Raw genomic sequence first — 14,882 nt, forward strand, 5'->3', positions numbered from 1 at the left:
CATGTATATATTAGTTACCCCTGTGCTTTCCGACAACATAATCATTTATAAAATCCAATTTGCTATTGTCCATTTTAATGGCTTTACCTACCCACCTGCCAATGCTCCTCCAAAGCATTGAACCAACATAAAATCCATTCTTTCCATTACCATTCATCAATTTTGAATGTAGCTAAAATCAGAATCATATGCTAAATGAATCAAATGAGCTGTAACAGAATTTTCATTTGAGTAAAAAAATTTACTGAATTGGTGCCGAGTTATGATTTGCAAACTAGTAATAATATTTACATGCAGAATGAAACATTTTAATCTTTGTTTGCAGATATGAATGCATAACGGTACTCTGTATTCTCAGCAATGCTACTATATGAGCATAACAAAGTTAACTGGTGATTTATGTTGTTTTATTACAAGGGAAAACATGAGTTTGCAAGTTAACTAACATCACAATACAAGAACCCAAAAATAGTTTAAAATGAAACGGAGGGATGTTTTTAATTCAGGATTTTCAACTAGAAATGTCAATAAGATCAATAAGTCAATAAATCAATAAATGTCAATAAGAGGGATATTCATGACATTTGTTTGATAATCTTTCAGTGTTTTAATTTGGCAAGCTTTTCAAAAGGTTTCCAGATCATTACTGTTATCAAGTTCAATTGCATCTTCTGGATCTAATGCTGGCTTCTCCATGTGAACTTCTTCTGTATCCTCAACAGAAGCCAAAGCATCATTTGTGTCACTAGCAAAAGTCTCCCGTGAAGCATCATCATCCACTTGCAGGTTCAGCTCCTTAATAGCCTGTTTCATCTTTTTCCCAATGATATGTCGTCTCCTTTTTTTTGCTGCCTTTTTGCAATTATATTCTCTCTGATTTTCATCATAAAAGATTTCCTGTTGGTTGGAAGCAAAGGGATGACTCAGATACTTTAGTATTTTAACTACAAGAATAAATATTGGTTGATCATACATTTTCTGACACCATTATGAGAGCTTAACCAACAACTTAACAGAGGAATACATAGGAGGACAAAAGCAGATAAAGTAGCTCGAGGAGAATAGAGTTAGGGAGAACAAAAATGGCATAATGTGGTTGTGGTTTAAGAGGCCCTCTAGTGGCCTTATCCAAGAAGCCATTTCACATATAAAAGCATGAGCAGCAAGTGTAGCTGTGAGAACACATCACTCAGGATTAGTAAGGTTTAAGATACTGATGGATAGACTTCCGGTGGCGTGGGCGAGCAGGGTGGCCGCAGTAAGAAGAGCTTCCGCCAGTGGCCACAATTTGCGACGATTTCAGGGATTTCCCCGAGGCATCACTCACTCCCCCCGACTATTGTCGGCCTTTGGGGCCGTCACGGGCAGCAAGCGGGGCCGGTTTAAAAACCGGCGAAGAACCCCACGCGGGTGTCGGGCGGCGAGGGCTGAGGCACTGGGTCCAGCGCGGCGTGGAGGTCGGAGCAGCGGGGGCGGAGCTACAAGGAGGCCGAGGCGGCAGGCACAAGGCCAGGGCACGATGTAGGTAGGGTGTCCCACTTCGGATGGCTCCCACCTAGGATGAAGAAAGAAGGCTGAAGTCTGGTGTCAGGGGAGCTCTGGGGGAATGTAGAAGAGAAAGAAAGTTTAAACAAGTTGGCTGAAAGTTTTTGTTTCCCGTCCTTTTTAAAAAAAAAATTCAGATTGATGAAGGACAGGAGGGTGAAAGGGGAGAGAAGTGAAAAGAAAGAAAAAACAGTAAGCCACTAAAGGATGCGAAGAGCAGCGTCGAAGAAAGAAGGAAACACGGGTTCACCGCTGAATGAGAGGACAAGCAAAAGTGCTGACAGGATGGCGGAAGCCGAACCGCAAGGCGGGGCCGCACTACTTTCGGTGGAGAAGATGACTGAGGTGATGGCGGTAGAGCTGGAAAAACAGTTTGCGAGGCCTTGAGGAAGGAGACGGTGGTGGCATTGAAGTCATTGGTGGAGGAGGCAATCGCCCTGGTGAGGGTGGCGGTGGCAAAGGCATCGGCTGAGGTGAGAGAGCAGGGCGAGAAGATGAAGGAAGTGGAGGAGGCCGTGTCACGACACAGCAACCAGGTCACCTCGATGGGGGACGAGCTGCGGAGGGTGGTGGAGGTCAACAGAGGACTCCGAGCAAAGCTCAGAGATTTGGAGAACTGCTCAAGGCGCTTGTGGGCTTGTCCGAAGGGACAGAGGGCCCAAGGCCAACACAATACTTCGCTAAGAAGTTAGCGGAGCTGATGGGGGAGGGCGAGAACCCCATCCGGTACAAACTAGACCGAGCTCATCGGTCATTAAGGCCGAAGCCCAAAGTGAACGAGCCGTCAACAGCAGTAATTATCTGCTTCCACAAGTTCTACATGAAGAAGGTATTAAGCTGGGCACAGCAGAAGCGTGAGGTGCTGCCGGATGGTACTGCGGTTTGGATCTACCAGGACTTGACGGTGGAGTTGGCAAAAAGACGAGCAGCGTTTGGGCGAGTGAAGGCGGCACTGTACAAGAAGGGGGTGCGATTTGGTATGGTGTACCCGGCGAAGTTGAGGGTAATGTATAACGCTAAAGGCTGTTATTTTGAGACAGCGGAGGCGGCTGAGGCATTCGTGAGGGCAGAAGGCTTGGGACAGACGTGAGGAGCGGAACTGGAAGAGAGACTGTGGACTGTGTTTGAGTAGCTGGAAAATGTATGAATGCTACAACTTTCTTTTAATGATGTGTATTGTAATTTACTTCTCTTTGCATTGTTCCAGAGTTCAAGTTAATAGTGGGTTGATTGCCGTTTTGTGACGGTTAAATGTTATGTTAGTGAATTGTATGGGTTGGATTGTTGGTTTTGTTTTTTCTTTCTCTGGGACTGGCTAGAAGCGGACGATATATCCTGGTGGGGGGGAGCCACCCACGTTAGCTAACTAAAGTCAGCTAGTGAACGGAGGTGAGGTGAGAGGAGGGCTGCGGACGTTGGAGCCTGGATAGCAGGCTTCAATGGGTCGACGAGGCGAGCGAGGGGGGTGGGGGGGGGGGGGGGGAGAGAGATGGATGTTGGGCGATGTTTCAGCGGGAAATGTATGGGGGGTTCTGGGGGGGGTTCGATGTTAACAATGGACACGGGCAGGTCAGGCTTATGGGGCAGGGCCAGTTGTTATGATGATGGTGGATAAGAAAGGTGGGGGGCGTGAGAGACCCCCAGTAAGGATAGTCACATGAGAGGGCTCGGAGATCCGGTCAAGAGGTCAACGGTGCTTGCGCATTTTAAAAGTTTGAAAGCCAATGTGGCAATGCTGCAGGAGACTCACTTGAGGGTGAAGGACCAGGTGAGACTTAAAAAGGGCCAAGTGTTGCACTCTGGATTTGATGGAAGGGCTCGAGGGGTAGCGGTGTTGGTCAGCAAAAGGGTACGCTTCCAGATGGAGAAGGTGGTGGCAGATCAGGGGGGTAGACATGTGATTGTGAGAGGGACGCTGGAGGGGAGATTAGTGGCGCTGTTAAGTGTATACGGCCACAATTGGGACAATATGGGATTCGCAAAGAAAGTGTTTGGGGCCATTCCTGACTTGGGGACACAAAATGATTGTGGGTGGGGGGGTACTGGAACTTGGAGCAGGAGCCAAGGTTGGACAGATCACGGCCACACTCGCTGGTCCCATCAGGGCGGGCAAAGACGTGGCTGGGCTAATGGTGGAAATGGGAGGGGTGGACCCTTGGAGGTTCCTGCACCCAAAGGAACAGGGGTACTCGTTTTTATCAGCAGTCAATAAAGTATACTCACGGATCGACTTTTTTGTGGTGGCTTTGCTGGCTGGGGTCAAGGGGTCGGAATACTCTGCAATTGCAGTGTCAGATTCCGCTCCGCATTGGATGGATATGGTACTGGAGAAGGGGGTAGCGCAGAGGCCGGGATGGAAACTGGATGTGGGGCTTTCGGGGAACCGAGTGTTTTGTGAGAAAATTGTAAAAGTAATTAAGGAATATGTAGGTTTCAACTGTACGGGTGAGGTGTCGAAGGCAGTTGTCTGGGAGGCTCTAAAGGCGGTGGTGAGGGGTGAGGTAATTTTGTTTAAGGCCAGGGTGGACAAAGAGGAGAGGTTGGAGCGGCAGAGGGTAATAGATGAGATGTTGGAGGCAGATAGGAGTTATGCAGAAGATGGAGACCCAGCGAAGCAGAAAAAGAGAAAGGAACTACAGGCGAGCTTCGACCGACTGTCCACCAGGAAGGCGGTGCGCCAACTGAGACGAGCACGGTGTGCAGTTTATAAACATGGAGATAAGGCAGGTCAGCTCCGGAGGGAGGCAGCGGCAAGGGACATTCTTCAGGTGAGGGATAGGGCAGGGAAGTTGGTGGTGGCTCTGGAGCGGATTAACAAGGTTTTTGAGGAGTTTTATGAGAGGTTGTACAGATCAGAGCCATCCGGGGGAGACCGTGAGATGCAGGAATTTCTAGATGGGTTGGAGTACCCGAGGCTAGGGGAGGGGGACAGGGCTACATTAGAAGGAGCAATAGTGGAGCAGGAGATAAAGGATGTGATTGGGTGGATGCAGTCGGGGAAGGTGGCAGGGCCGGATGAGTTTCCGGTGGAATATTATAAAATGTTCAAGGATAAGTTAGCACCCCTGATGGTGGGGATGTTTGAAGAGGCGATAGGGAAGGAGGTGCTGCCACAAACCTTGGGGCTCTCATCGATTTCACTGTTGCTAAAAAAAGAAAAGGACCGACGAAGTGTGGGTCGTATAGGCCCATATCACTTCTGAATATGGACGCAAAAGTATTGGCGACGGTATGGCGGGTAGGCTGGAGAAGTGCCTCCCGAAGGGGATAGTTGAGGATCAGACGGGATTCGTGAAAAGTAGGCAGCTGTTTTCGAACATCAGGAGGATTTTGAACATTGTTATGGCACCGGCGGAAGGGAAGGAAACAGAGGTGGTTGTGGCATTGGACGCCGAGAAGGCGTTTGGCCGGGTGGAACAGGGGTACTTGATGACAGTTCGGGAGCAGTTTGGGATTGGACCAAGATTTGTGAACTGGGTAAAGCTATTATATAAGGAGCCAAAGGCAAGTGTCCGCACAAACAACATCAGCTCGAGATACTTTTCTCTCCACCGTGGGACGGGGCAGGGATGTCCTATGTCCCCCCTGCTGTTTGCACATGCGATTGAGCCGTTGGCCAACGCATCAAGAAGTTTGGGAGCATGGAAAGGAATAGTACGGGGGGGGGGGAGGAAAGAGAGAAATAGAGCATAGGGTGTCCTTATGTGCCGACGACTTGTTCCAGTATGTGTCGGAACCAAGTGCGTAGATAGGAGGAATATTGGAGCTACTGCAAGTATTTGGATCTTTCTCGGGGTACAAGCTGAAGCTGGACAAGAATGAGTATTTTGTGGTGTCTCGGCCAGGGGTTGGGAGGGGGGGGCTGCCATTCTGTAGGGCAGGTACCTAGGGGTGCAGGTGGCCCAGGAGTGGGGGAGGCTTCGCAGCTACAATATCACTAGTTTGGTGGGGAGAGTGAAAGCCGATCTGGCAAGGTGGGATGGTCTCCCTCTGTCACTACCGGGTCGGTTACAGGCGGTTAAAATGAATGTGTTGCCGCGATTTCTGTTTATTTTTCAATGCCTACCGATTTTACTGCCAAAGGCTTTTTTCAGGGAGATTGAGGGAAGGATTGCCTCGTTCATATGGGGAGGGAAGATGGCCAGAGTGAGAAAGGTGCTGCTACAGAGGGGAAGGCAGGCAGGGGGCTTGGGTCTCCCGAACTTGATGTACTACTATTGGGCAGCGAATGTGGAGAAGGTGCAGAGCTGGGTCAGAGGGGTTCATTCTCAGTGGGTCAGAATGGAGGAGAGTTTGTGCAGGGGGTCGGGCCTGAAAGCACTAGCAACAACGCCGCTCCCGATAGCTCCGGGGAAATACTCAAGGAGTCCGGTAATAATAGCTTCACTGAAAATCTGGAGGCAGTTTCACCAACATTTCTGGTTGGGGGCAGGGTCAAGGGAAATGCCGATTCGGGGGAACCACAGATTTGAGCCAGGGAAGTGGGATGAAGTTTTCGGAAGAGAAGGGGATTAAGACGCTAAAAGATATGTTTCTTAGGGGTCGGTTTGCAGGATTGAGGGCGCTGGAAGCGAAGTATGGGCTGGAGCAGGGAGAAATGTTTAGATACATGCAGGTTTGGGATTTTGCGAGGAAGGAGATACAGAGCTTCCCGGAGGAACCGGCCTACACATTGCTGGAAGAGGTGCTGACGACGAGGGGACTAGAGAAGGGGGTAGTGTCAGCGGTGTACGGAGGATAAGGCACCACTGGAAGGAATCAAAGCAAAGTGGGAGGAAGAGCTGGGAGAAGTTATAGAGGAGGGGGTCTGGTGTGAGGTGCTCTGGAGAGTAAATGCCTCCACCTCATGTGCGAGGTTGGGGCTCATACAGCTGAAGGTGGTATATAGTGGTATATAGAGTGCACCTCATGAGGGCGAGGATGAGCTGATTCTTTGGAGTAGTAGAAGATGTGTGTCAGCACGGTAGCATTGTGGATAGCACAAATGCTTCACAGCTCCAGGATCCCAGGTTCTATTCCGGCTTGGGTCACTGTCTGTGCGGAGTCTGCACATCCTCCCCGTGTGTGCGTGGGTTTCCTCCGGGTGCTCCGGTTGCCTTCCACAGTTCAAAGATGTGCAGGTTAGGTGGATTGGCCATGATAAATTGCCCTTAAGTGTCCAAAATTGCCCTGAGTGTTGGGTGGGGTTACTGGGTTATGGGGATAGGGTGGAGGTGTTGACCTTGGGTGGGGTGCTCTCGATGGGCCGAATGGCCTCCTTCTGCACTGTAAAAAAAAAATTGTGTGAGAACGTTGCGCGGGGGGCGGGGGCCTAATCACGTTCATATGTTTTGGTCCTGTCCAAAGTTAGGGGAGTACTGGAAGGAGGTTTTTAGGGTAATTTCCAAGATGGTGCACGTGAAACTGGTCCCACGTTCCCGGGAGGCCATATTCGGGGTGTCGGACCAGTGAGGGTTGGAAACAGGTGCAGAGCCAGATATCGTCGCCGTTGCCTCATTGATCGCCCGAAGGCGGATCCTGCTGGGATGGAGCAGCCTCTCCATCCTGTGCCCTGGCGTGGCAGGGGGACCTGTTGGAATATTTGACCCTTGAGAAGGTTAAGTTTGAACTGAGGGGAAGCTCGGAGGCGTTCTACAAGTCATGGGAATTAATTATTATGCACTTTCAAGAACTGGATAACATCGAAAATTAGTTGGGGCAGGATGGGTGGGAGAGTTGAGGGGAGGGGGGCTGTGTATATTAAGGATGACTATGGGTAATCCCGGATTTCTTTTTGTCATTTGTTTATGTAAACATGCGGGCTGATGTTTGGGGGTTGGTGGGAGGTTGGGATCGTTGTTATTGTTATAGGGATTGACATATCTGTTGCTGATTGTTTATTGTTGGTGGGTGTCAATTCGGGAGAAAAATAAAAATATTTTTTTAAAAAGGTACTGTTGGATAAAGATAATAGTCCTTGGGTGAAGGTGATAAATTAGGGAAGGCTACAACAATATTAGGCAGGAACTGAAGAATCTAGATTAGGGGTAGATGTTTGAGGTTAAATCAACATTTGGCATGTGGGAGGCTTTCAAATGTTGATTGATAGGAATTCAGAACCGGCATGTTCCTGTGAGGAAGGATAAGTATGGGAACCTTGGCTAACCAGCAATAATGTGAGCCAAGAAAAAGGAAGCATTTGTAAGGGCTATAAGACTAGGAACAATCGAAACCTGGAGGAATATAAGGAAAGCAGGAAGGAACTTAAGCAATTGAGTCAGGAGGCTAAAAGGGATCACGAAAAGTAATTGGCAAACAGGATTAAGGAAAAACCCAAGAGTTTTATACACCCAAGGGTGTATATAAAGAGCAAGAAGGTGACCAGAAAAAGGGTTGAACCACACAAGGACAGGGGAAGAATCTATGCATGGAACCAGAGGAAATGGGAGAGGTACTAAATGAATACTTTGCATCAGACTTCTCTATGAGGAGTCTGGGAAAAAATATGTCGATAGTCCGGATCACAGTGAGATCAAAATGATGTTGGGTGTTACGGTAGATTAAAGTAGATAAGTCCCTATGGACTGATGGGATCTATCCCAGAATACTGAGTGAGGCAAGGGAGGAAATTGCTGGGGCCTTGACAGAAATCTTTGTATCCTCACTGGCTACAGGTGAGGTACCAGAGGACTGGAGAACAGTTAATTTTGTTTCTTTATTTAAGAAGGGTAGCAAAGATAATCCAGGAAATTACAGGCCAGTGAGCCTCATGTCAGTGGTAGGGAAATTATTGGAGAGGATTCTTCGAGACAGTATTTACTCATTTGGAACAGTGGGCGTATTAGTGAGAGACAGCCTGGTTTTGTGAAGAGGAGGTTGTGTCTCACTAACTTGATTGAGTTGAGAGAGGAAATGATGAAGATGATTGATGAAGGTAGGGCAGTGGATGTTGTCCACATGGACTTTCGTAAGGCCTTTGACAAGGTCCCTTATGGCAAACTGGTACAGAAGGTGAAGTCACATGGGATCAGAGATGAGCTGGCAAGATGGATACAGAACTGGCTCGGTCATAGAAGGCAGAGGGTTGCAGTGGAAGGGTGCTTTTCTGAATGGAGGGCTATTACTCGCGGTGTTCCGCAGGGATCAGTGCTGGGACCTTGCTGTTTGTAGTATATATAAATGATTTGGAACAAAATGTAACTGGTCTGATTACTCAGTTTGCAGACGACACAAAGGTTGGTGGAATTGCAAATAGCCATGAGGCTTGTCAGAGGATATACATCGGTTGGAGACTTGGGCGGAGAGATGACAGATGGAGTTTAATCCGGACAAATGAGATAATGCATTTTGAAAAGTCTAATACAGGTGGGAAATGTACAGTAAATGGCAGAACCCTTAAAAGTATTGGCAGTCAAAGGGATCTGGGTGCACAGGACCACAGGCCACTGAAAGTGGCAGTGCAGATGGCAACGGCAGTCAAGAAAGCTTATGGCATGCTTGCCTTCAATCGGCCAGGGCATTGAGTATAAAATCTGGCAAGTCATGCTGCAGCTGTAAGAAACCTTAGTTAGGCCACACTTGGAATATAATGTTCAATTCTGGTCGCCACACTACCAGAAGGATGTGGAGGCTTTGGAAAGAATACAGGAGAGGTCTATCAGGGCGTTGCCTGGTATGGAGGGCATTAGCTATGAAGAGAGGTTGGATAAACTCGACTTTTTCTCACTGGAAGGACAGAGGTTGAGGAGCAACCTGATAGAAGTCGACAAAATTATGAGGGGCATGGACAGAGTGGACAGTCAGAAGCTTTGTCCCAGGGCTGAAGAGTCAATTACTAGAGGACATAGGGTTACGGTGCGAGGGGCAAAGTTTAGAGGAGATGTAGGAGTGAAGTCTTTTTTTAAACACAGGGTAGTGGGTGCTAGGAACTCACTGCCCGAGGAGGTGGTGGAAGCAGGTATAATAGTGACGTTTAAGGGGCATCTTGACAAATACATGATTAGGGTGGGAACAGAGGGGTACAGACCCCTGAAGTGTAGACGGTTTTAGGTTAGACAGGCAGCATGATCGGCGCAGGCTTGGAGGGCTGAAGGGCCTGTTCTTGTGCTCTACTTTTCTTTGTACATAGGAAATATGGCATAAACACACCATTCTTCCCAAACTGTCCATGCTGGCACTTGAACCTCTTCTCATCTTTGCTTATCTAAATCTACATTGTAACCACCCAATCCCTTCTACCTCATATGCTTGTCTAGATTAAACGTATCAATAATATTTGCTTTAACTACTGCCTGTGGTAGAGTATTCCACATTCACACCACCCGTGGGTAAAGATGTTTTTCATAAATTGCTTCTTAAGATTTCTTGGTAACTCTCTCACATTGATGGTCTCTAGTTCTGCTATTCCCACAAGTGGAAACATTCTCTCTGTATCCACTATCAAATACTTCCGTAATGTTAAAGCCCTCTATCAGGCCACCACTTAGCCTTCATTTTTTCAAGAGACACAGCCTGTCCATTCTTTCCTCATTATTTATAGCCGCTAATTTCTGGTTATCATCCTTGTAAATCTTCTCTGCACTCCTTCCAGTGCCTCTATTCAGCCAGAGGGCAGCATGGTAGCATTGTGGATAGCACAATGGCTTCACAGCTCCAGGGTCCCAGGTTCAATTCTGGCTTGGGTCACTGTCTGTGCGGAGTCTGCACATCCTCCCCGTGTGTGCGTGGGTTTCCTCTGGGTGCTCCGGTTTCCTCCCACAGTCCAAAGATGTGCAGGTTAGGTGGATTGGCCATGATAAATTGCCCTTAGTGTTGGGTGGGGTTACTGGGATAGGGGGAGGTGTTGACCTTGGGTAGTGTGCTCTTTCCAAGAGCTGGTGCAGACTCGATGGGCCGAATGGCCTCCTTCTGCACTGTAAATTCTATGATAAGAACTGCAGGCAATATTCTGTGTGGTCTAACCAAGGTTTGATGCATGTTTAGCATAATTTCCTTATTTTTCAATTCTATTCCTCTAGAAATAAAGTTAAATTTACTGTATTTATGGCCTTACTAACAACCATTTAATGGATAGCTTATTTGCCTCAAGATCTCCATGTTCTACCCTACCTCAACTTGCACCTTCCAAGGAATAAGTGATCTCCATGTTCTTGTTGTCAAAATATACATTATCCATGAACTTAATTTGCCAATTATTTGCTCATTCTGCATGTTCATTAATGTTCCCCAGTAATTTGTTGCAACTTTTCACGAGTATTCATTGTCTCATCAATTTGGTGCAATCCACAAATTTAAAAATGGTATTTATAACTCCAATATCCAAACTGTTGTGAACATCTATCGCCCCAGAACAGACCTTTGTGGGACACCACTTCCCACCTTCTGCCACTCTGGATAATGTCTCTCTACCTCCACACTCTGCTTTTTCTTGAAGCTGGCCAACAATTCATCCTGCCACTTACTGGCTCCATCTTTGTACCTTTATTCATTAGTCTATGATGGGGAATCTTATTAATGACCGTGTGAAAATCTAGATAAATTACATCTACTACATGATCACTGGCTCTGTTACCATCTCCAAAAATTCAATAAGGTCAGTAGAGTAAGATTTTCGCTTGTGAAATCCTTCCTGATGACTTTACATTTTTTCTTTTCGTTTTGTTTTTAAAAGTTATACGATATTTATTTTACCCAAAACACAGAAGAATAAAAGATATACTTGTGTTGAAAGTCACACTTGTGTTGAAAGTCACTGTCTGCAATAGAACATAGAACATACAGTGCAAAAGGTGGTCATTTGGCCCATCGAGTCTGCACCGACCCACTTAATCCCTCACTTCTATCCTATCCCCGTAACTCAATAACCCCTCCTAACCTTTTAGGTCACTAAGGGCAATTTATCATGGCCAATCCACCTAACCTGCACATCTTTGGACTGTGGTAGGAAACCCATGCAGACACGGGGAGAACGTGCCGACTCCGCACAGACAGTGACGCAGCAGGGAATCGAACCTGGGACCCTGATGCGATGAAGCCACAGTGCTAGCCACTTGTGCTACCGTGCTGCCCGAAAATGATTACATGTGGGTAGATGGGCATTCAAATGAAAGTAATTCTTGGCAAATGAGGAGTTTGAAAGAAGCCACAGTGCCTTTCTTGTAGTAGGTATTATTAAAAATTAAATTGAGGTTTTAAAGTTTCCAAAACACAAAAATGTAATTGTGTTTTACAATCAGGATGTTTGGAAATGACGGTATTCATTAGTGGCTCCATAAAATTATGCTAATATAAGCATATATATGCAGAAATGTTATCCATCAGTGCAAACAGTTCTGCACCAATAAGATTCTGGAGCCTTTAAAACGGCAACAAACCCTGGCTACAATATTCAATTACACTTTTTTCAATTACACAGATTTTAGGCAATAAATGAATAGTTATTTTATTATTTATCTTCACTGTAGCTAATTAAAGACCAAAACAAATTAAGCAAGCAGGACTTCTAATAGTCATACATTTGGGGACACTGGTAATATATGTAAAAAAAACCTTAGTTTGCTTTGTAATATTCATAGGAAATCCTCAAATGAATGAATTAAAACTTCCAATAGTGAAGCATCTGCTCACAACAGATGTCTTGCACCTGTGCTAAGCGACACGTTGATGCAAATGTGAAAATTATTACAGGTATTAAGTGAATTACCTTCTGGAACCTAGAGGTCAGTCAGTATTCAAAAGATTTAATTTCCTTAGCTGCCCCCATCTCACCAATTTTATCTCCCTGGCAAATACTGAAGCAAAATAATTATTTACTCCTTCTGCCGTCTCTCTATCATCACCTGTGGCATTAGCCTGTTGATCCCTTAATGCCTTATTCTTATCATTTCATTTCTATTTAATTGATGTGTGCTAAAAACTTTACTATTCTGTTTTAGGTTTTTTGATCATTTAATTTGATAGTTCTGCTTTGCCTTCCAGTTGTTTTGTGACTTCTGGGAATCCCAATGGCGCGACCTGAAAGGAAGATGGAAAACTGAACTTTTTACCCTATTTTCCTGGTGGCACAGGTCTTTAAGTCACAGAAACTACTGAAATTTGGCCGTGCATAGGTCTCTCATCCTGGAGGTGTCCAAAGAAGGCAGAGCCAGAAAATAATTAATCCAAAAATCATCGACTGACCCTGACGCATCTCACGAGATCTACTGGAGGTACGATGGCGGAGTCAGCGGCTTCTCCAACCACTCCACTAACGGCCGAAGCTGTCACCAAGATTTTGGTAGTCGAGCTCGATAAACATCAACAAAACCTGTGGATGGATCTTAAAAGATCAATGAAAAAGACCTTGGCCCCCATTCGTTTAGTTCTTCAAACCACAGTAAGACTGTCGAGGCTCACGGAGCCACAATTAAGGCCATGGAGGTTGCATTGTCAAATCATCTCACGGAGTCCAACCTTGCTTCAGTGGTCCAAGTTAAAAAAACATCAACAACTAAGATGAATGATCTAGGGTGGCATGGTTCCGCAGTGCTAAGAACTGAGGACCTGGATCCCTGTCCGTGTGGAGTTTGCACATTCTCCCGTGTCGATGTACCCAAAAGATGTGCAGGGTAGGTGAATTGGCCACGCTAAATTACCCCTTAATTGGAAAAAAAAAGAATTGGCCACTCTATATTTTAAAAAAAAGAATGATCTGGAGAACAGATCCAGGAGGCAGAATGTGCATATTGTGGGGTTACCAAATGGGATCGAGGGCCGCACCCCTGCTAAATATTTTTTGGAACTGTCCCACATGACGGTGGGCGAGGGTGTACTTGCATTCTCCCCAGAATTAGACTGGGCCCATCACTCACTTCGACCCAAGCCTCGCCCTGGAGATCCGTTGCGGCGGTGATCACAAGATTTTATAGTTTCAAAGAGAAGGAGCTAGTTCTTCGATGGACAGGGGAGCATTTGGATAAGTGGGAAGAACACCCCATTAGTCTATACCAGGACATGAGTGTGGATTTAGCCAAGAAAAAGCCGCTTTTAATGGGGTGAAATCCGTCCTGTATAAGAGTGGAGTCAAATTCTGGATGATCTATCCAGCTCTCCTTCGAGTAACGTTCCATGGAAAGGACCAGTTTTCTGACTCACCAAGTGCTGCAGAGACCTTTGGCCAAAAGTACAAGTTGTGGGCTGTTCTTTGGCTCTGTGTTGGGCAATTTGTATCTTGTTTCTTTTCATGTTCGTTGGTCGATTGCACGAGGTCTTTAGTTATATTTGAGAGTTCTGCTCTTTGTTTATTGTAAAAATCTATTGTTCCTTTTTTCTTTTCTTTGTCATCTGGTGCGTCTTTTAGTCGCTTGATTGGCATTGCAAGACAAATAAGCTTTTACTCTGAAGTTGGGAGTCGCCGTGCTAACAAGGTGCAGTCGTTAACATGAGTGGCATTAGAGAGTTTTCTGCAGCTCATAGCGATAGTTTTTAAAATGACCTTGGAGATTGTGTTAAATTTTATTTTATTAATTGTAGACTTTGGGATAAGTTCGTAGCAATCATTCCATGCGCTTTTGGGTGTGGTTATACTCAAATGTGATGCCGTTTTTCAGATGGGGTGGGCTTAAGTGTTAGTTTGCTTAGTGTTAGTTTTGTGTTACATCAAGTCCTGTAACTTGGCTTGTTGGCTATTTTAGGTGGATCTTTTTGCTTTATCTCGGCCATGCCCTTTATATAATACCTCGCTTTGGGAATTGCTGACTTTGGTTTGAGGGGTGGTGAGAGACCATCAATCCATCTGGTTACTTGGAATGTTAGGGGTTGAACGGCCTTTTCTGACCTTGTAGAATAGTCAATAGCATTTGCTCATTTTAGGAGCTTAAACTGTGATATATTTGAGTTATCAAGGATGAGGCCAGGCTTCGCACTGGGTTGGGCAAGTTTTTCATTCCCGTTTCAATGGCAGGGCCAGGGGTACGACGATTTTAATGAATAAAAATAGTCCAGTTCTCCCCTATTCAGATTATGGCTGACCCCAATGGTCGCTATGTTATTGTATATGGCTCCCTGTCAAACAACCCAGTACTCTGATCAACATTTATGCCCCTAACTGGGATATGAATTTCATAACTGTTAGTTTCCACCCCCATCCTCGACTCATAGCAGCTTATTTTAGGAAGCGACCAGAACTGTGTCTTAGACCCTAAATTGAACCATTCTTTTTTTTAATATCAATTTAGAGTACCCAATTCATTTTTTCCAGTTAACGGGCAATTTAGCGTATTCAATCCACCTACCTTGCACATCTTTGGGTTGTGGGGGTGAAACCCACGCAAACAAGGGGAGAATGTGCAAACGCCACACGGACAGTGACCCAGAGCCGG

General features: G+C 46.0%; 1 protein-coding gene across 1 annotated transcript in view; it reads right to left on the minus strand.

The window, feature by feature from the left end:
* Positions 1–220: 220 nt before the first annotated feature.
* Positions 221–14,882, minus strand: part of phax (phosphorylated adaptor for RNA export) — a 61,461-nt gene continuing 46,799 nt past the window's right edge. The window contains exon 5 of the mRNA XM_038804979.1: positions 221–897. Within this exon, the coding sequence (XP_038660907.1) occupies positions 625–897 (273 nt within the window). The 3' untranslated portion in view covers positions 221–624. The remainder of the gene's footprint in view (positions 898–14,882) is intronic.

The sequence above is a fragment of the Scyliorhinus canicula genome, chromosome 8 (genome assembly GCF_902713615.1).
Source record: "Scyliorhinus canicula chromosome 8, sScyCan1.1, whole genome shotgun sequence".
Taxonomy (NCBI): Eukaryota; Metazoa; Chordata; class Chondrichthyes; order Carcharhiniformes; family Scyliorhinidae; genus Scyliorhinus; species Scyliorhinus canicula.